We start from the raw sequence: 23,418 nt of genomic DNA on the forward strand, positions 1-23,418 counted from the left end.
ACACTCACCCCCCAAACGTTGTTATCTGGTTACTTATAAGAAACATACTTTTTATTAACATAACAGCTTCAAAATTCACGTTTTCAATATGGGCATGTGTAATTTATGACTTGAGAAATAATGTCTTATCTGAAAATACCTATACATTTTTTTAGAGGTAATACTAAATTAGGTGTCTTGTACTTCTTCACTGTACCAGCTGTATCCAATAAACTCAAAGAGCTTGAATATTGCTGAAGTTTACTTGTCTTCACAAATATCCCTCAGAGCTGTTCACAGCAGGGCCATTGTATGCTCAAACCTGTGATCAAAGTCCAACAGGCTATAATGACTGCAAAAGCGCTCAGTGTTCACACAGATGGATTAAATATTTACTAAATTCTTAGACATTTACAGACATCTGGCAGTGAGCACTGCTCCAGTAAAACATAATGAACTTGTGGGATAATTGCATTTAATGCATACTGTCTGAGGTTATCAAATCTGTGTTATGTCTGAGGGTGTATTCACATAAAAGAAAAATAAAATGATACATTAGTCCTGGTTCGCTTAGCGTTCACACTAATTTTTCTAGACCGTACCTAATGATACAGGAATAAATGCCTTTTATGTTGTATATTTTGCAGCAGAACTTACCGAACATCCAAAACAATGCTGTGTGCTAGGCTAAATGCGCTCGTTCTATGTGTGTACATATGATGGCATTTCTACCAGCTGACAATTCCTGAAGACTTATAAAAGGAGTCACAAAAGCATTTCCAACACCTGTACTAAATTGTAATGGGCAACATTGCTCCTATGATGAGAAAAAACAGGTATGCTTGAGCATTCTGCCATTTTTGGGGTTGAATCTTGTGACATTACATCCTGTTTTGGTGTGTTTAGATGTCTTTGGTCCTTGTTGTGTTCATATTTCAGTTGAACTGCACGAGAGTTTGTTTGGAAGTGGATCGATTCGAGACCCACCTCTTCAGGGGGCTCGGCACGCTTGTTTGGTGTGCACCAAGGTTGGATGGCATTTCAGACTTATTCAAATCTAACAGAGCAAACACACCAGAGTTTGTTTTAATCAAACCAAATGTGTGAACATACCATGAGAGAGGGGTTATGGGATTCTTAGTCAAACTAAATAAGTTTTGAGCTAAATGCCTTGGCAAAACTACAGCTTGTATACATGCTCAGATGTTTATTGTATGGCTAATTTCATTGTGCTTTCAGCTGTCAGTAAGAGTCTAGTACTCTCAGATCCATTTAACATGTTTTCTTGTTGAAATGCATTCCGCAGATTGTAATAGTCAGTAGTGTGAAGTATACTTCAGACATCCATGTTTCACCATGGTCTGTGTACTGCCCGTGTGACATAATTTTCATCATCAGGAGGGTCCACTTACATCCACGCACACCATCGATGTGCAGACCATTTTTTTGTGTTTGTGCAGATGGTATGTGTACAACTGTGTATACGTAAGGTGAATGGTGAGAAAGAATAGTCCACTACGTGGCAGCACACACAGTTGTGATATACTGTGCAGTAGTCAAAGAAGAGTGTGGAAAGAGCAATACAAAATAGCATGCTGTTCCAAGAATAATAAACAAAGCTGCCTCTTCAAAGTTTTCTTTTTGGTTCTTGTGCTAAACTTTGCATACAATGGCGATATGCTACTTTTTTTCTTCTATACTTCAGAGTGAATGTTCTGTAAATGACATGACTCTGTGCTGCCCTCTGATGGCTGGCAGACCATAAAAAAGCAATTGTACTGCACATGTCGAACTCATCCATTCACGCTTATCTATGATTGAGTATACTTTGAAAGCTGTGAGGACACGACACATGCATAAGACAGCGAAACGCATAAAATTAATAGATAGGACAGTATAGATGATACAGGAAGCAGTGGAGAGGAGAGAAAGGGGAATAGGATTGGAAAAGGACCTTGATCCGGGTCTCAAACTTGGGTCGCCTGAGCTGTGCTGCCCACAAGCAGTTGTGTATAACAATTCAATTAACTGTAAGGAAATATCTCTATGTCTGAGCGATGAAAGTTGTGACCTTTTGTACTTCATCATTCCTCTGTTAAGCCAATCACAACTGATGAGCAGGATTTGATATCAGGTAGCCCAAATGTACCTATTGAATAGATAGTACAGGGAGTTGCAGCAAGGAAAGGCACATGGGAGCATGCAACACAAGCAAAAACTATTAACAATCACCAGCACATCTAAAAAATAAATATATATGTCACCAACATAGTAACAAAATATACTGTATGTCCTGGGGACTTAACAACAACATGTTGATTGCTAATGCCTCGCTCCTTGCAGGGATTGAAATAACAGCTTTCCAGTTAGGATCATGTATTCTGGTGAGTTTCATCCTTACATTAGTTTTTGATTAACCATTAAAAAACAACATTTATTATATAGGAATGTGACTGTAAAGGAATGCAGGCAATTACACAGTTTTCTGAGAATTGCATAATGACACTTACAACCTTGAGTTAGTGAGTTTTGCCCACTACATGTTTTAGGCTTATGTAATTTGTCTGGAATCCATTTATCTGCCCTGCAGGTTGTAAAATGAAATCATCTCCTCATTGACCACACAGCAGCATTTTATTCTAGTCAGTGAATCAATGTTTTCTTCTGAAGGACTGGTTTGGCGGGATGTTTCATGATGAGACTCATTTAGCCCAAGCTATGCTTCTGAAGAAGTGATTTGAAAACACTCACTCCAGTAAATCTGGTGTTTAAGTCCTACAGTAAAAAGCAAGATGTCAGAGGTATGATGTTGATTAAGTATAAATTAGGTCCAGCAAACCACAGACAAAAATATTGAACTGTGTTGTTATTGTTTTTCTCTTTTACAAGCAAGAGAAATATCATCAGTTCACTAGAGCCCATAGCTTTTCAAATAAACAAACATAAATACTCATTTACAAACAAACATTGGAGAGCCGAAGACGGGGACATCCAGAGTAGGTAGTTAGTTCAGAGTAGTGAGGTCTTTATGTACCTCTCATTGCCGGTGAGTCTATGCAGGAATTAGGCTAGTTGATGTGATATTGATGTCATTGACGATGTACTTCAATTTGGCTGTATATATTGCACAAAATGGGACTTTCCTTCTGGTCCTTCATGATTCCTGAGTATGATTAACATGACACTGGGCCTTCTGTAAATGACAGACAAACAGATGTACATTTACAGTTGCCTTGATTCTGCACCAGAGCAGAAGTGCAAAGCATTCCTGAAATAGCCCGCTGCATATGTGTCCGATTGTGTGTGTTGGCTTGTGTGACAAATTGCTCACATAAAAGTTCAGATTCCTCTTCTGTGAATAGAGAGACTTTTGTACTAGTAAAAAGTAATTTTAAGATTCCTCTGATGGATTTTCCCTGACACAGCAGCTGAACTTTACTTTCAGTAACTGTTTTAACCTCCAAGACCAGAAATAGATTTACCATTTGTTAGGGGTGTAACGGTACACAAAAGTGATGGTTCGGTAAATACCTCAGTTTTGAAGTCACGGTTTGGTAAGTCACACATGCATGCCAAACCGAAAGACCCATACTGAAAATTTCTGCTACAGATATGTGTACCGTTACACCCCTGCCCTTTGTACAAATTTATTTTTAGTCATGTTCCTTTGGACTCCATCGGTTAACTCTTGTCCCTCTGTAAAGCTGATAGGGCTCCAAACACCTGTAGAAAGGTCCCGGGGTCACGGCCCCTGTGCTAACAACCTTACTGGCATCACTTCCAGATTTAGCATTTAGGTTGTGTCTTTCTGTGGTCTATTGTGAGATTGTGAACTAGAGGTCACACTGGGTTCCAGCACAGATGGCTCTGAGCTGCATCCTCTGGATTACTGAAAAATTGTGAATTCCCTATGATGGGTCATGAAGTGTGTGTCCGGTCAGGAAGAGCATGTGTGTATGATTTTCATACTGACATCCCTGATTGGTCATTTGAGTGGCTTTGGTAAGTCCTGTGCTCTGATGTGATCATAGGCTGGGGAAGGAGGTGTTAGAACAGTTTCCTGGCTTTGTGTTGCATATGTTTATTTGTGCATGTTTGCCTTGTGTTGATGTTATGTAAAGCACGTCACGCATGTTAGCATTGTAATGCAATTGTATTCTTTCCCTTTTCTCTCCAGGTTTTTCAAGGAACTTGAAGATCGGCACCAGCAGAATATTGTAATTGATGACATAAGTGACATTGTTACAAGGCACGCCGAGTCAAACTTTGACCCCTATGTGACATACTGCTCGAATGAAGTGTACCAGCAGAGAACCCTGCAAAGACTCCTGTGAGTACAGCGCACATACACAGACTCTTTCACCTCTGACTTTTACCCTTTTGCTTAGCAGATCTGAAGCTTTTTCTGGACAGAGAATTTATCAAATTTATACAAAGCCTTTTTCTGCCTCAGAGTAAAAAATAAAAAGAGTAACTGTGAGATAAGAAGAATTAAATTAAAAACAAGTCACATTGCGAGAAATGAAAAAAAATGGCAGTTGCAATATCACATTGTGAGATACAGAAAAAGAAGATAAAGAAAGAAGTATGAGAAATTACATTGCTGCATATATCACAGCTGCAATGTATGCAGTTGTCATATAAAAGATACAGTTGTGATTTAGAGAAACACATTTGCAGTTTTGACAAAGTCATGTTGAGATATAGTCGCAAATAAGAGAAACAAAGTCGCAATTGGCAGATAAATTCAAATTGTGAGATATAGTCGCATTTAAGAGAAACAAATTTACAATTGTAAGATATATCGTAACGTGAGATATAGTTGCAACTTTGATAAAGTCGCAATTGCAACATTGTGACAAAAGTTGTTGTAGATAGTCAAGTTATGTCACAAACATGAGAAATACACATTGTTTCTTGTAATTGCATAATTTTCTCAAGAAACACAATTATGAAAAAAGTTCCAATTGCGATCACATGACACTCTGCACCCATCACTAGTTTAACAGTCTGTTCATCCCTTCAGAAATAAAAGCTCGTCCTTTAAGGAGGTACTGACACGTATCGAGGCCCACCCAGACTGCCGGAACCTTCCCATGATCTCCTTCCTCATCCTTCCCATGCAGAGAGTCACACGACTGCCCCTGTTGATGGATGTGAGTGACATTATCCCTGGTCTTCCCCTTTAGACCCAGCCTGACCCCTGCTAATATCTCTAACACTGAAATAAACATCCAGCTCTTTTGTAACTACATTCTTAATCTTCTGACATGCATCTTATGCTTTGATAACATTAGCAGCATCTCTGTGTCTGAGATGCCACTAATGTTATGTATTTGGTTTGACCTGGAGGAATTTCCCTGTTACATAACATGTCATATTAAACTGATAAAAGTCTCTTGCTACTTGTTTTTCTTTCTCTTTTCTTCATACTTTATTATCATACTTCCACTCTCTTCCAGTTCTTTTTTGTTTTATTATAGTTTTAGCTTTCAGGGCCTTTCCGTTCAACTGTAATAATTCTGTTAAGATTTATTTTTGTTTGCTTGAGACTTTTCTGCAGTATTTTAGCACAGGGTAAATGGTTTGAGTTGGTTTTGAGTCTATTTTATTATATTTTTAAGGGTTGGTGCTCTTTCCTCTCTGTTGTCTTTTCCATCTTCAGGGGATTGTGTATGTAAAGAGAGGGAGTCAGCTGCACTAAAGATGACCTAGAAACATCTCCATGGTCCCTATCCTCAAAGCTCATGTTTTCATTTATCACCATCCTTCCCTCCTTCCTGTAGACCTTTACTCATTTTCTCACCCTCTCATCTTTCCATCCCTCTGTCGCTTTGTTTGTGGGTCCCCTGAGCTTAGCGGTGAGTTTAGGACAGTGAGCTGGGCTGGCTGGCTCTGAGTATGAGAAAGTTGGGTTTGATTTTCTTTCCTTCCTTCTCTCTCTTTTTCTTCCCACAGCTCAGAAACAAGTACAACTCTAGCTGGGAAATATCAGACAAGCGTGGGAGAAAGTTTGAGAGCGCTACTTTAAAGATAAAGTGTTCAAAATGCTTTAGGAACAATAAACCAAAAACTTATATTATATAAACAGGAAACAAGTTCTGTTGCTAGTCTTTTTTATATTTACAGCATAATAAATAGTGTATAAAAGCACCAACAGTTCAAAGATCATTTTGATTCAAAAAGGTTTTGTCTTGTAGACCATATGCCAGAAGACGCCCAATGATTCAGTCTTTTATGAGGCATGTAAAAAAGCTCTGCATGCTGTCAGCAAGGTGAGAAATGCATTGAATTACCACTGTTGATTTTTCTAATGTTGTCTGAGAGAGCCTTAGTTAATAATCACCATCTTTTTTTCTGTATGTGTGTATATGCAGCTTGTGAGGAAATGTAATGAGGGTGCTCGTACAATGGAGAGAACGGAAATGATGTACACCATCAATTCCCAGTTGGAGTTTAAAATTAAGGTAAGAGAATAAAACAACCTATGACAGGAATTTAACGATTCTGGTTTTTAACAATTCTACTTAACAATTCCACTTCCTTGATTCATTTTATACTTTCAAGGAAGCTTCCGATCCTAACTAGTAATTCACAATTTTTTTTTTTTTTTTTTTTTTACTGGCCAATGCTAATATCTTATTAACCAAGGTGGCTGATATAAAGCCAATATGATAAAAAAGTCAATGTGATATCACACCAGAAAGGGCTTAAGCCTAGTCTGAGACTAAAATGCATGTTTGAGCTGCCTTAACTGAAAATAACTTGCACTGACAGGGCTTAATCTAAAACCAGGCCAAAATATGACACATGCATAACAATTTCTACTGTAAAATGTATTTTTACATATTTACTAAATTATTTTATTTATTATTTTTTTGATTTTGTAATTCTGTAATATAATTTTCCATAAATAAAGAAGTAGTTAAAACAGAAACATAAACTGAGAGCTCCTGTGCATATGCACACAGACTTTGCATTCTCAGCGCTGTTAAAATAAAATTCCACTTCCAACACTTATCGGCCAAACAGAAAAAAACATATAGGCCAATGCGATAATTATAAAAATGGCAGATATTGGCCGATATATATTGGCTATGGAAATATATTTTTAGACCACTAGTCCTAAATATATACTAATAATTTCTTAATGTAAGTACCAATAAAAAGTTATTACTAAAAAAAAAAGCAGTTCTTAATGTGTAACTTTTGAGGTGAGTTGTTTGTCTGGCTATCATCAGACCAAGCTCAATTTAAAATTTAACATTGGTCTGAGGAGTTTGCTATGTATTTCCTACTGCACAAGAGGCGTGATCAACAAGCATTATTCACGCAATTGGATAGTCCTTCAACCAATCAGATCAACGATCCGGGTGACGTACTTTTGCAGAGTGATGCGAAAACTCCAGACAGGCTTAGTTTGTATTGGTTTGTAGCATTGATCAGCGGTTTGCAGAAGCAGCAATTGCATCGAGCGATTTTTGCAGGTTGTGTAAAAAAACATGAAAGTGAGTGATATTTACACCCAGTCGAGCGATTTGTTTGCTAAACTAAAGAAGTCATTTAGCATCGTTGAGAGGTTAAAAGGAATTGGATTGACGGTCGTGCGAGAGACATCATCGTGTTATACCCGCCCAGAGCCATAGAAAGAGCTCTGTACCCGCCAATAGCGAGCAAGGTGGATAAGCCAGTCTGTGATTGGTTCCCGCAAAAGTGTAACAGATGCAGCAGAAATGAATGTACGGGTTTCCAGACTGAGTTGCCGGGCGAAATCAAATAGCGGGCAGATCAGGCTGGGTTTACCCAGTCTAGTGAGTTGTGTAATTACTTCACTAAATAGAGTTGCAATAAAAATGACTGTTTTCAAGAAAGTTTCAAACACTCCCTGTCTCTACGATCAAATAGATGATCCACACCAAACTCACACTTTAGTTGAGTCAGCGTTTTAATGTGTAATTCCATTCCAATTGCTAATCCAGTTACACACACCTATAACTATCTTGTCATATGTACAACCAGGGAGTCATTATATTATGAGTCTTAAGGACAAGTAACAGTAACAGTTCTTGATTTATTTCAAGTTAGACACAAAAAGTAATGTTTTGCAGTTTAGTGAGTCAAGGACGGCTCCTGCTGATTTAGAGAGTGAATTGTTCTGTCAGTGAGATGAATCAAGTGATTACACTTATACATCCAGCGAGGACAAAAAAGGTGCTACTGTATGTATGTACATTGCCATTTAAAAGTTTGAACTTTAATTTTTTTTAAGTAATACTTTTTATTCAGCATGGATACACTAAACTGATGAAAAGTGACAGTAAAGACATGCAGCACAACTGTTTTCAACAATGAAAATAATTAGAAATGTTTCCTAAGCACCAAATCAGCATATTAGAGTGATTTAAATGCAAATTTTTAAATGTTAAAGACAGATGTCACTTCCGCAGACTTTCTCGCATCGAATTCAGTTCAGACTACAAGCTGAAACATACTATCTTTTGCTTAGTGCCGTAGATTCGTTTGTGTTTGTGAACAACAGTTTTTTTTTTTTATTTATTTATTTTTTTTTTATAATATTTATTTATTTTACAAGACAAATATAAGACATTGTAATATATACCAGAGCATATAAAACAAAGAGTACCAACAATAACTAAAATACAAAAAGAAAATGTTTAAAAAAAAAAAAAAGAAAAAAAAAAAAAAAGGATACAAAGTACTACATATTATTAGGGCAGTTACATGAATTTGAAAAGCTTCAGAGTTTGTATTGTTTTTTTAAGCTTTTTGTTTTGTGATCTCATGTTTGAAAGAGTTTCAAAATATATTGTGAGATCTGTGTTATAAAATGTAATATATGAGGGTTTCTTTTGAGTTATTTTTGTCTTATGAATATAAAACTTTGCCAAAATAATTAAAAGATTAATAACATAATTTTGCTTTTGAGAAAAATATGAGTTTTGAAAACAAAGTAAAATATCATGGGGTTCTAAATTAAGAGTTCTGTTTAATTTTTTTGTTATGTCTATTTTAAAGTCAGTCCAAAAAGAAATAGAAAAAGGGCAATAAAGAAATAAATGTTCAATATCCTCAGATGATGTGTTACAAAAAGTACATTTATCACAGACAGTATGGATATATCTACTAATGGCTGCATTTACAGGATAACATCTATGAATAATTTTGTAAATGATTTCTTTTACTTTATTAGAAATTATATATTTATATGGTAAAGTCCAAATGCTGTGCCAAGATATACAATGAGGTTTAAGCCATTTTGATTGACATGAAGGAATGGATCCAACATTAAACGAATTTCTTATAAAACTGTTATTAAAATGTTTATCAAAAAAGGAGAAACCATTTACAAAAAGTTGAGGATTTTGTAAGGTTGTATTACTAACATCTACGTCTGAGAATTTGGTTAACATTATTATGCCATTGGGTATAGCCTTAATTACTCTGTTGTATTCTTTTTCATTCACAAAAAAAAACATATTTTGAAATAAAGTTGGGGTATGTATATAATTGCCCATTTTTGTCAATGAGCTGGTTAACAATTAAAATGATGTGTTGAACCCAATTATCCATGTACAATGACTTCTTATTATGAATGATATTACCATTGTTCCATATAAAACATCTGCTAGGAGAAAAATTGTGTTTGTACAAAAGTGACCAAAAGAGTAATGCTTGTTTATGATAATTTGCCAAAGCAACAGGAAGTTTACCAGTTATATAAGGACATTGCAACAAAAAATTTAAACCCCCAAGTTTTTCAAATAAAAAAAATGGGACTATATTGAAAATACTTGTTTGATTTTTTTACAAAGTTTTTAAGCCAATTAATTTTTAGAATTTGGTTGAAAGTAGTAAAATTAAGAACATTTAACCCACCATTAGATAATTTATTAACGAGGACGTTCTTTTTAATTTTATGAGGTTTGTTTCTCCAGATGAATTTAAAGAGTAATTTATCCATTTGTGAGCATATATCCTTTGGAGCACTAAGAGAAGAAAAAAGGTATGCAGCTCTCGAGAGACCTTCTGCTTTACTCAATAAAATTCTCCCTTGAATAGAAAGATCTCTTGTTAACCATGAGTTATATTTCTTTTGCATTTTTCCAATAACAGGCTTAAAGTTAGAGTTGACCATTACATCAGTATTTTTAGAAATTTTAATTCCCAAATAGGTTACTATACTTTTAACAGGAATATTACATACATTGGATAGGTTGTTGTTTTTGAGTTGTAAGATCTCACATTTAGACAAATTTAAGTACAAATCAGAGAATTTTGAAAAGCTATTAATTATAGTATCTCAGTACTATCGCCAAGAAAAATTGTTGTGTCATCAGCAAGTTGCGATATTTTAATTTGCCTTTCATGAAATTCAGTTCCTTTAAATGGGTGTTGGTTTATCATATTGCTTAACACTTGAGCTACAACTAAAAAAAGAAATGCAGAAATTGGACATCCCTGACGGATGCCTCGGTTTATTTCAAATCTGGGAGATGTTCCATTAGCAAGTTTAATAGAGCTATTACTACCATAGTACATAGTTTTTACACTTTTGATGAAATATTGTCCAAAACCAAAGAGTTTTAGGGAATCAAATATAAACTTATGGCTTACTGTATCAAAAGCTTTTCTAAAATCTAGAAAAAGTATTAAAGGGTCTCCATTTAGTAAATTGCTATATTGTACTAAATCAATAACTAAACGAATATTAGAGGATATATGACATCCTTTCATAAATCCACATTGAGTTTCATCATTTATCTCATTTAAGGCATTTTTCATATGTTTTGCAAAAACTGCTGCCATTATTTTATAATCATTATTTAATAATGAGATAGGTCGCCAATTTTCTAGTAATAATTTATCTTTTTGAGGTTTAGGGATCAAGGTGATGACACTCTGTCTAAGTGATGTAGGTAAGGATCCTTTGTTGATGGCTTCTTCATATACCGCTAAGAGGAATTTAGATATATCGTCTATAAAAGCTTTATAAAATTCTGAAGTAAGGCCATCATTTCCAGGTGATTTGTTATTTTTTAGTGCTTTAATGGATATCTCAATTTCATTTAGAGAAAGGTTTTGGGAACATTCAATTTGACTTTCCAAAGATAGCATTTTTGGATTTCTAATTGTTTTAAAAAGAATGGAATTATCTTGATTTTCTTCTAATGAATAGGTATCTTTATAATACTTAGAAACAAATTTAGAAATCATAACTAGGTCTTCAGTAACAATGTCATTAATTTTTAGCTTTCTAATCAGACACATTTCTGCATTTCTTTTTTCAAGACTAAAAAAGTATTTACTGTTTCTTTCACCTTCTTCCATCCATTTTCTTCTAGATCTTACAAAAGCACCTTTGGCTTTTTCTTGATAAATATTGTTTAGTTCTTTCTGTACATTTTCTAAAATATCATTATTGGGTGGGTGGGGTGTTTGAGTTAAATTTGAAATCTCTCTAATTATGTCTTGAATACGTGTTCTTTTTTTCATAGCCAATTTTTTCCCAAATTGAATGCTAAATTTTCTTACTTCAAATTTTAATAGTTCCCACATCATGCCATATTCCTTTTGAATATTTGCCTGTTTCCAGTATTTATTTATTAATAATTGGATTTGTTTCATATAATCTTCATGGTACAAAAGTGAATTGTTTAGTTTCCAATAACCTACATTACTAGAATTATACTGTATATGTTCAGATTTAATCTTTAAGGTTAAAGTTTTGTGATCGGTGAGAATAGCTGGGCAAATTTCGGTTTCTAAAACTTTCTGTTGTAAATCAGAGGAAATCAGCCAAAAGTCAATTCTCGATTGCTGAGTTATCTGCTTATTGCTCCATGTAAATTGTCTAATGAGGGGGTTTCTATTTCTCCATATGTCTATGAGAGCTAAATTATCACAAAAATTCTGGAGATTGTTATTCTTATTAAAAACTCTGGGGGGGAATCTATCTAGAACATTATCATGAACCATATTGAAGTCTCCACCAATAATTATCTTTGCCATTGGAAATTTAGTTGAGAGAATGTTGACATTTTCCTCTATAATTTCTAACAAATCAGAATTTAAAGAAGAAGAATTGTATCCATAAACATTACATAATATAAACAAATTACTGCTAGTTTCAATAACCAAAATAACCCAATGCCCTTTGACATCATATTTGTTACAAAGAATCTTCCCTCTGAAGTTGCCTTTTAATATGCTCACACCCGCTGAATGATTATTTCCTTGTGCTAACCAAAGATCATCACCCCACTGGTTCTTCCAAAACAAAACATCTTCTGCACTTGAGTGGGATTCTTGTAAAAAAATAAAATCTGCCTTCATCTCTTTACAAAACAAAAATATTGCTTTTCTTTTTACAATATCTCGAATGCCCTTTACATTAAGTGATATAAGTGATAACTCTGTTATAAAATATCAACAGGAGAGAAAAGAACAGAAATATGAAGAGGGTTTAGTCCATCCTCAACTTCAAAAGCAGAACAGACTTGAAACAAACTCGATAAAATATAACTAGTCCACAATATGAACTCAATATAAAAAGTAGTCTATATGTTATATATAAACATCAATTATGAACCAAGAAACGTTGTTAGGTTTGAACATGATAAAACAGTATGATGAGTTTGTGGCCATGCATCTAAAGGGTCTGCAGAATACTAAGTTAGCCGTATAAAGTTCAATCCACCTTTTGGCCCTCCATATCGAGCTTGATTTCAATACCTTCAATGAACGCCTTGGATCCGACATAGTAGGCTTTTCTGTTGTCTTCACGTGCTTTCTTCACATGTGGCCACAGAAGCGATCGCCTGTCCTTTTCCTCTTTGGTTAAATCTTCCACGAAGCGAAGCTTGTGTTGTTTCAGAAACTCGTTGTTTTTGGCATTTTTCCAGGGTTAGTGGGTTAGTTCACCCAAAAATGAAATTTCTGTCATTAATTACTCGCCCTCATGTCAGTCCAAACTTATAAAGACCATCAGAATGCCAACTCAGTATTGGCAGACGCTGTTCACGTGAGCAGTATTCTCGCTGCTTCATAACATTAAAGAGATAGTTCACCCAAAAATAAAAATTTGATGTTTATCTGCTTACCCCCATGGCATCCAAGATGTAGGTGACTTTGTTTCTTCAGTAGAACACAAATGATGATTTTTAACTCCAATCGTTGCCGTCTGTCAGTCGTATAATGCATTCAAACTGTAACACCATCTATAAGAGTCAAAAAAAAACATGCACAGACAACTCCAAATTAAACCCTGCGGCTCGTGACGACACATTGAAGTCCTAAGACAGGAAACGATCGGTTTGTGCGAGAAACCGAACAGTATTTATATAATTTTTTACCTCTAAAACACCACTAGAGGTAAAAAATGATATAAATACTGTTCGGTTTCTTGCACAAACCGATTGTTTAGTGTCTTAGGAAATCAATGTGTCATCACGAGCCACAGGGTTTAATTTGGATTTGTCTGTGCATGTTTTTTTTTTACTCTTATAGACGAAGTTCCCATTGACATGCATTATACGACTGACAGACCGCAATGGTTGGAGTTAAAAATCATCATTTGTGTTCTACTGAAGAAACAAAGTCACCTACAGCAGATAAATATCAGATTTTCATTTTTGGGTGAACTATCCCTTTAAGGTTGAACCACTGTAGTCACGTTGACTATTTTAACAATATCTTTACTACTTTTCTGAACCTTGAATGACGGTAATTACATTGCTTTCTATGGCGGATAAAAAAACCTCTTGGATTTCATCAAAAATATCTTAATTTGTGTTTAATTAATTAACTTGCGGGTTTGGAACAATATGAGGGTGAGTACTTAATGACAGCAATTTAATTTTTGGGTTAACTAACTCAAATATAATCCTATTAAGCATGTGTTTGCTCTTTACCACAAACCACTTTAATGTGTTTACAGTAATGTCCATGTCACAGCTGAGGGCCTTCTCAGATTGTGTAAGTAGAGTTACACAGCTACTTGGAGAGCTTAATCCAACTGGTTAAGGCCTGTGGAGTGATTTTTTTTTTTTTTTTTTTTTTTTTTCCTCACAGAAATTAGCAAGATTTTAGACTGTCAGCCTGTTAATCATGGGATTTATCATTTACTTGCCTTCACTTTCATGTAGTGCCTTGTACCACAAGAAGCAAGCAGACCTGTGGGTATTTGCTTTTGCTGCTTTTTATTTATTTTCACTCCTTACAGAAAACTGTTCATACATGTTTACCTCATACACACATGCTTTCTCACTGTGGGTCTTCACGTCATGTGTTCATCATGAATTATTTCCTACTACGTTACTCCCAAACACGTTCATTTGCTTTGCACGTACAAAGTGATGCATTGGACACACTTACTGATGAAACCATATTCACAACCTGCTGCTTTAGCAGTGTGGGAAAGTACTGCTGGCACATTTTGTACAAGCAGATGTCTAAAGGGTTGAGCATAGCCACAAGACTTTGCTGATTCCAGCTGTTAGAAGGTCAGTAGATCTCACACCAGTCTGTTTATGCATAAAACATTGTTGAGAAGGTTAGGTTACAGATAACAAGTTACCCTATTTAAAATGTAAAAAGTGGTGTAACTATTTCAATTACTTTATTAAAGTAATGTAACTGATTACATTTGATTGCTTTTATACATTTCTAAGGACTGTTTTAAATCTTTAATCATTTTTCAAACATTTAAACCAGGCAGAGTTAACCTTACAGTAGTACTCAACACTGATTACTGTCAGACTTTCAAAATACTTCATCACTTGAATTAAGATTATAATAATTTCATTTTAAAGCACAGCCACCACAAAATCAGACTTAAGCACCTCGTTTTAATTTGAGATTGTTCTGAGGTTAAAGGGATAGTTCACCTAAAAATAAAAAAATTTCAATCATTTACGCATACTCAAGTTTTCTTATATGAATTTCTTTCTTCCGCCAAACGCCAAAAGAAGATATTTTGAAGAATATGGGTAACCAAACAGTTGTTGGACCCCATTGACTTCCATAGTATGGAAAACATACTATGGAAGTCAGTGGGGTCCCATCAACTGTTTGTTTGCAAAAGTTCTTTGCAATCTCACAATGTAACTTCGTCTCACGTTTTGTGATTGTATTTTTTATTCGTGTTAATATACACCGTGTGCAGAATTATTACTCTGAAAAAATATCCCCGTAAAATTTACAGTAAAAAAAGGCAGCTGTGGTTGCCAGAACTTTACCGTAAAAATATGGTATCAATGTTAAAAAAAAAAAAAATCTGTTAAATTTACAGTAAGATATCGTAACTGATATAATGTTAATTTACCAACCTAATGAAGTACTAATATCTGTTTTGTACCTTTGAAATACACTGACAATCACCAAACACAGTGGTGATGACAGTCACATGATGAATCAAAGTTCATCACAAGCAGCTTTTCCACAAGTTGAGAAGGACAATATTAATATATAAAAGGTGCACACAGTGTTATTCATGCAAACATTGAACACCATCATGGTAACACACGACATTTTAAAAATGTAATAAACATTAATTTAACAACATTAGATGTAACATAAAACCCTAATGTACCTAACTGATTAGAAAAAACTAGGAAAGTTATTTCAATGAAAATACATCAAATGTGAAGTGTCACGCAGGGAATTGTGGGAATGTCAATTTACGGTTTTTCACTGTAAATTATATGACTTGTTATTTTTCTCTTCCAAAAACTGTAAATTTAACGGTATTTTACCATAAAATTAAATTAAATGTACCATTCGATCTATTACAGTTATTCACATATATAGTATGGAAACTTTCTGTAAACCAATTAACTGTTTTTCACCATAGCATTTTTACAGTCTTTTACCTTTAACATTTTTTACAGTGTAGGCAAGCTGATTTTCTGATCCTTTTTTTTTTCCAAGCACATTTTACCAATTCCATACCACATCAATCTTAATAACTACTATTCATTTTGTATTTAAACATGTATAAGTGATATATAATTGACCATGAAGGCTGGAATTGGTGTGGGATTTCATTTTTCATCCATCTCTTATCCTGAAAAGTCTGTCTTGCAGATATGGAATAAAAATGAACTCCTGTCTGTCTATAAAGCCTATAAATAAACAGTATTCATGTATTTTACAACACTTCAGCTTGTGATTCTTATTAAGTGGGGGTCATCTTTTAGGATTCTTTACCTAACCTAAGTCTCAAAAATCCTGACACCTTGCACTTCTGGAGACTACAGGTAGGTTGCAGTTCTGGAAAATGGTGGCGCTGGAGACTAAATGGTTCCTGATGGTTTCACACTTAATTCTTCTTTTGCAGTTAACATGTGTCTTTTCTTCACCACCTGTTTTTGTCTGACCCTGCTGACCCAATGAGCATTTTGCTGTCCATTGGTCATGCCTTAACTTTGTGATTTCTAGTATTGCATTAGTATTGCATCCTTCTCATGAGAATTTAGTAATTTTTGACTTTTCAGTCTGAGTTAAATCTCTTTTTTGGGTCAGTTTGCCTGTAAAAGAAAACCTGCCTAATAATTATGCATATCTGAATATAAGGCATTTTTCATTTTCAGCCTTCATGAACAATTATATCTTATAAATGATTAAATAAAAAATTAATAGTAGTTGTTAAGATTAATGTGGTTTGGTATTGGTAAAATGTGCTTGGAAAAAATATGACCAGAAAATCAACTTGCCTAATAATTCTGCACACAGTGTATATCCCAATAGAGGCAACTACCATTTCATGCCAACTTTAAAAGGTGTTTACTGTGTTCGAACTTGCTTTAAGGACAGCAGACTTGCTATAACTTGAGGATCTTTCTTCGCATTCAACTTCTCACAGGCGTCATATGTGAGAGTGTCATATGTTTGATGAGAGTGACAAAAGGCTCTGCAAAAATCCCTTATATGAAAATACTAATCTTGGGCACATGGCCGCTCATTTAGAATGCTTGAAATTCATTAGCATTAGAATGAGGTTAAAATAACAAATTTGTGTGCATATGCATATGTTTGGAATTGGGTTGAATTTTTTCGTGAGTTCTCTATTCATATTATTATTAGTGAATGAAACCCAGTGTCTTTTCAAGTACATGGGTACTTTGGCAGCAGTGATTGATAATGAAAACAATTATTATGTGATTTTTATTTATTTATTTATTTTTTATTTTGATTGGTTGCATTGGAAAAGCAACGAGGTATGGATTTTGTACACTATTCTTGACTGAAGCAATAGAACGGGGTCTTGAGATTTTTTTTAAAGCTGGCTGATTTATTATTTTGTTTAGCAGTCAAAATGCTACATCCCTATCTAACTATTTTATTCACACTCATTTGGATAAAGATGAGGCCTTGTTAGATTTCTTCATGTCATCCGTGTTGCATAAAAAATATTAACGGTTCTGTCTGGCTCACATTTTCTCCTTTCCCACATTCTCTCTGCAGCCATTCCCACTGGTGTCATCATCCCGCTGGATGGTAAAGCGTGGTGAGCTAACGGCCTTCGTAGAGGAAAATGGGATCTTTTCCAAGAGGACATCTCGCCAGCAGGTCTATTTCTTCCTCTTCAATGATGTTCTCATTGTCACACGAAAGAAAAGGTGAGCTGGAGACCACAAATTATATCTCTCAAACAGTGTCCAAATGTGCCTCTGTTCTTCCCTGCTGTTATTGTGCCCTGGAGGATACTATAGAAAACAGGAAATTATTGGGCTAAAGTGTGTGGATATAAAGGTACAGCTTGTACTGTATGTACGGGTTGATCCTATTGCAGAGATAGGGCAAAGTTAGCTTTAGCAATTATTCCAAAAGGAAATGACATAACTCAAAAACTGTACCCAATTGTTGTAAGGAATTAAAGTAATTGAGAGGGCAGTATTTTGTGTTAAAATAAAGTGGAGTGGAATTTTACCGCTGGCCAGTGCGTAATATCAATATTATGGCTCGTTACCACTGAGCGGTACAGTACAGTTCTATACGGTACGCAGTTTTTGAATGGTACTCTAATTCTGAACCGTACCGTACCACTTTTTTGGAACGCTTCTGTTGGGTTACCTAGCACAATAGTAACAATAGTACAGGTACCAGAAGGGTGGAGCTACACAGAGAATCGTCACTTGCGTGCTACAAGGTGAATGACAACAACAAATAACATTGCAACACAGTGTGTATTTTTTGGCTGTTTTTCCTTTTGCCTTCGCTGAAACAAAGCTGCTGTATGTCCTTCATTGTTGTTTACTATCACTATCTTCTTCACGCAAGAATGATGTCGATCGCTACTTTCCAGCATACACCATGCCTATCAAGTAAGGGTACTGTTGGCACTGGAAATGCAAGCCAGATCAGGGTTTGCTGTCCCGAATCGTACTGTACAGGACTGAACTGAACTGAACCGCACCGCTCAGTGGAAACAAGCCATTAGAATGTTATTATAAAATAAAATATTGCTGTCCTATCACTTTCACCCGGCACTACAAGGTTTTCTGGCTAAACCCTTTTTAGGTCAAACTATGCTCTGATGCAAACGACTGCAGATGACACACACTACTCGCATTGCTCCAGATTTTGCTGTTATGATGATCAGTTTGACTTGTTTTTTTGTTAGCATTCCAAAATGTGATATACTGTTTCCCTTGCTTCTGATTCCTGTTTAAATACATTTATGCCACCACTCTGACTCATTTTCAAACTTTTTGGTGATTGTCCTTGACAAACATTGTGTTTTGTGCTACTTGGCACAAAGCAACTAAAAAAGAAAATAAATAACAAACATTATCTTGATCATGCAACACTGTTAATGGTGGTGTCCAGTAGGAAAATAACTCATATAACATGTACGAGATAACTTATTGCTTGAATGATTTTGAGCGTGGTTAGGACACTCTGTTTTGTGGTCAGTTTTTCTTCTAAAATTGTTTAGTTTAAAATTGCACATTTAGAACATTTGACCTTTGAGGCTCACATGTTTTTAAAAATATATACATTTGTTTTGTAGCAATGTAAAGAGTAAACATTGCTTTGTATTTATTTTAGAGTTGTCTGTATTTGTGTGTAACATGTCTTATTGGTCCGTTTGTACAATGTCTGCACAGTGCCAGTCAGTTTGTCAGTGAGTCATGTAGTTAGCAAAGCTCCATTTTTTTTCTTTTCTTTTTCTTTTTTCTCCTTTTTGTTTTTCTGGTCATTTTTTGGGAACATTCTGCACGCTATAACAAGGGGACAACCTCCAGGATAATTAGATGGTTTTTATTTCTACTCCAGCAGATACTGCCCCCAAGCTCGGTGTCTGGGATTCAACTGAAAAATGAGGAGCAAGCTTAGAAAAGCAAAGAAAAGCTTTTTTTTTTTTTTTTTCAACCACTGTGTGATGTTTATTCCGACACATGGTTTGTACAATATGTTGGGGGAGCCTGAGTCACACTACTCGCTCAAAACTGAAGCAAAACAAACCCGTGCACGCCATCACACACTCTCCACTCCATCCCTCTTTTCATTTCCTCTCTCTCTCTCTCTCTGCTCCACTGTTTTCACTCATTTTCTCTGGTTATGTAACTAACGTTTAAATGCATAATAATAATGTTTATTAGTGTTATAGACAATAGAAAAGGACACCATGTTCAGTGCACTGTGTTCGATGTCAAATGATTCAGTTGTTGTATGAGTACACAGGGATTGTTATCAAAATGTGAGTGTACAAGAAGTTTAACATTAAAGGTTCAGTATTATACAGCGATGTCATAATTCATCTTTCAAATATGTAATTACCCAAATACAGCATTTCTCTTCATTCCAACACAGAGGCCTGTGTGTATGTTGTTTACTCAAAAGTGTGTGAATGTTTTGTGTCCTGGAGCTGGAACATCTCTTGGTTGCTGGAGAGGATATCATTAAAGCAGTAGGAACATCAGATTGCTCAAGTGATAGAAATTCCTACTGGATGCTGTAATATGCAATTATAATATGATATGTCAGGAGCAGACGGTAGTGTAATTGTCCAGCACTCAGTTTGCTGATGGGAAAGCTGGTTAAAAATTTGATTAGTGCCAGTCCAGGTGCCACTTGTTGCCAGAACTGAGAGAAGGAAGATGTGGTCGATGTTTCTGACAGATGGCCGGGGCCAGGGCAAAATGGACATTTTCAGGCAGTAGGATTGTTTTACATTTGTGTGTACACATCAGCACACACTGATGAGTGTTGACATGCATGCCCTCTCCTAGGTTTGGGCGATATGATCGAAATCTTATTTAACAATAACAAATTGAAATATAGCTGCGAGCAGCGATGGCGGGCCCAAGCCGGTGGCACCGCCACTCCGGTGGCTTCAGGGCAACTGTGCACAGTGGGCAATAGGCAGTTAAAACGGTTAAACATCAAAGGACTATGTCAAATTCACTCTACATTTACTGCACTATAAGGTGGTGCTATAGAGCCCCTCCTCCCTGCCCGTTTCTAAGGCTTTGCCCATGTCTACTGGCTAACAATCCTGATGTGTGTGTTGAGTTTCATACAATTTGAAGCATGTTAAGAGCCTTAAAAGCATCCAAAACAAATATTAAAGTTTGATGCGTTGCCAAGGCAACAGTGTTTGAGATATCACAATTCTTTTCAAAGGACTACATCTGCCATGTTTTAACATTATTCTGATGAAGTTTGAAGCAAATCGGGTAAAAATAAGATGGTGATCTCAAAGCATGCTGAAAGTAACACATTTCCTGCTGCCAATTGGTGGCGCTATAACTTTGACTCACAATAGTCACATCTATGTGATCAGCCTTGTACGACGAACACACAGCCGAAGATTCATCAAAATTAATTAATGTATGCAGAAGTTATAACACTTTGTTTCCCTTTTCTTGCTATAAATTCGTTGCCTCACCACGGCCAAACCGTTTGAGATATCCAAAATCCGTTTGCAATTAAACAACTTCAATGTGTTAGCACCAAGTTAAAAAAGTTTGGTGTAAATTGTATAAACCCAGTAGGAGTTGTAGTATAAAATTCATAGCCAGTTTTTTCAAAAAATCCACATTCAAACCAAAATTCCTGTTGGTCGGAGATAATGAGTGTAAATTAGAAAATTGCCCCGGTTGATGAGATCAATAAGTGTACCGAGTTTGGTGACTGTGGGAAAAACTAACCCCCCCCCCCCCACTTTTGTCAAAAGGCGGCGCTACTGAGCCCCTCCACCACGCCCATTTCTATGGCTTTGTCCATGTCTACTGGTTGACAATATTGATGTGTGTATCGAGTTTCATGCAATTTGAAGGATGTTAAGAGCCTCAAAAACACTCAAGAATATTATTAAAGTTTGAAGTGTTACCATGGCAAAAATATTTAAAATATCAAAAATCCTGTCACAGGTCTACATCTGCTGTGTATTGACATTACACTGATGAAGTTTGAAGCAAATCGGGTAAAAATAAGATGGTGATCTCAAAGCATTTCAAAAGTGATAAACTTCCTGCTGCCAGTTGGTGGCGCTATAACTTTGACTCACAATAGTTACTTCCATGTGATCGGACTACTACAACCAATGCACTCGTGAAGTTTCATAAAGATCAATCAATGTATGCTGACGTTATAACAAACTTCCTGTTTCCATTTTCTCGCCATAAATTCGTTGCCTCGCCACAGCCAAACCGATTGAGATATCAAAAATCTGCTGGCAATTTTTCATCATCAATGTCTTGACTTCATGCTGATTGAGTTTGGTGGCGATCGGATTAATCGCCTAGGAGAAGTATATCAAATTCCAGAGCATGCGTTTTTCAAACAACCCTTAATAGCTGACTTCCTGTTGAGGTGACGTATAACTTAGAGCACGAAAGTCGTTTGGCCCAATGAGGTCTATATGTGTACTGAGTTTTATACTTGTATGTGCAAGTGTGTTTGATATATAGACCATGATTTCGGACCCCGTTCAAGGGGGCGCTGTCGAGCCCCCCTGCCACGCCCGAGTACCAGCTTCTGCCCGGCCCTGATGGCCGCGGGTTCCAATGTATGTGCAAAGTTTCATGAGTTTTTGAGCATGGTAAGGGCCCCAAAAATGCCCGAATAGTCGGCAGAAAAATAATAATAAATATAGCTGCGAGCAGCGATGGCGGGCCCAAGCCCGGTGGCACCGCCACCCCGGTGGCTTCAGGGCAACTGTGCACAGCGGGCAATAGGCACTTAAAACGGTTAAACATCAAAGGACTATGTCAAATTCACTCCACATTTACTGCACTACAAGGTGCCACTATAGAGCCCCTCCTCCCTGCCCATTTTCAAAGGATTACATGTGCCAAGTTTTAACATTATTCTGATGAATTTTGAAGCAAATCAGGTAAAAATAAGAGGGTGATCTCAATGTATGCTGAAAGTGACACATTTTCTGCTTCCAGTTGGTGGCGCTATGACTTTGAATCACAATAGTCACATCCATGTGATCAGCCTTGTACAACGAAGACTAAGCCGAAGTTTCATCAAAATCAATTAATGTATGCAGAAGTTATAACACTTTGTTTCCCTTTTCTTGCCATAAATTCGTTGCCTCGCCACGGCCAAACCGTTTGAGATATCCAAAATCCGTTTGCAATTAAACAACTTCAATGTGTTAGCAACAAGTTAAAAAAAGCTTGGTGTAAATTGGATAAACCCTGTAGGAGTAGTAGTATAAAATTCATAGCCTGTTTTTTCAAAAAATTAACATTCAAACCAAAATAGCTGACTTCCTGTTGGTCGGAGCTAATGAATGTAAATTAGAAAATTGTCCGGCTTGATGAGAACAATATGTGTACCAAGTTTGGTGACTGTAGGAAAAACAAACCCCCCCACTTTTGTCAAAAGGTGGCGCTACTGAGCCCCTCCACCACGCCCATTTCTATGGCTTTGTCCATGTCTACTGGTTGACAATATTGATGTGTGTGTCGAGTTTCATGCAATTTGAAGCATGTTAAGAGCCTCAAAAACACTCAAGAATATTATTACAGTTTGACCTGTTGCCATGGCAACAATATTTCAAATATCAAAATCCTGTCATAGGTCTACATCTGCTGTGTATTGACATTACACTGATGAAGTTTGAAGCAAATCAGGTAAAAATAAGAGGGTGATCTCAAAACATTTCAAAAAGTGATACACTTCCTGCTGCCAGTTGGTGGCGCTATAACTTTGACTCACAATAGTCACATACATGTGATCAGACTCCTATAACGAACACACTTGTGAAGTTTCATAAAGATCAATATATGTATGCAGACGTTATAACACATTTCCTGTTTCCTTTTTCTCGCCATAAATTCGTTGCCTCGCCACGGACAAACCGTTCGAGATATCAAAAATCCCCTGGCAATTTTTAATCATCAGTGTCTTGACTTCATGCTGACCGAGTTTGGTGGCGATCGGATTAATCGTCTAGGA

General features: G+C 36.1%; 1 protein-coding gene across 5 annotated transcripts in view; it reads left to right on the plus strand.

Annotated features, from left to right (window-relative positions):
• Positions 1-20,377, plus strand: part of LOC125261202 (rho guanine nucleotide exchange factor 26-like) — a 55,516-nt gene extending 35,139 nt beyond the window's left edge. The window contains exons 8-13 of one of the 5 annotated variants that reach the window (XM_048179804.1): positions 4,157-4,309; positions 5,006-5,135; positions 6,180-6,254; positions 6,357-6,446; positions 17,464-17,618; positions 19,279-20,371. In XM_048179804.1, coding sequence (XP_048035761.1) covers positions 4,157-4,309; positions 5,006-5,135; positions 6,180-6,254; positions 6,357-6,446; positions 17,464-17,618; positions 19,279-19,318 — 643 coding nt within the window. In that variant the 3' untranslated portion in view covers positions 19,319-20,371. Of the gene's footprint in view, positions 1-4,156; positions 4,310-5,005; positions 5,136-5,937; positions 6,158-6,179; positions 6,255-6,356; positions 6,447-17,463 lie in introns of those variants that run through there. The other 4 variants (XM_048179803.1, XM_048179805.1, XM_048179806.1 and 1 more) reach the window with 4 other exon arrangements.
• Positions 20,378-23,418: the final 3,041 nt, after the last annotated feature.

Source organism: Megalobrama amblycephala, unplaced genomic scaffold, assembly GCF_018812025.1.
Source record: "Megalobrama amblycephala isolate DHTTF-2021 unplaced genomic scaffold, ASM1881202v1 scaffold370, whole genome shotgun sequence".
In the NCBI taxonomy this organism is placed as follows: domain Eukaryota; kingdom Metazoa; phylum Chordata; class Actinopteri; order Cypriniformes; family Xenocyprididae; genus Megalobrama; species Megalobrama amblycephala.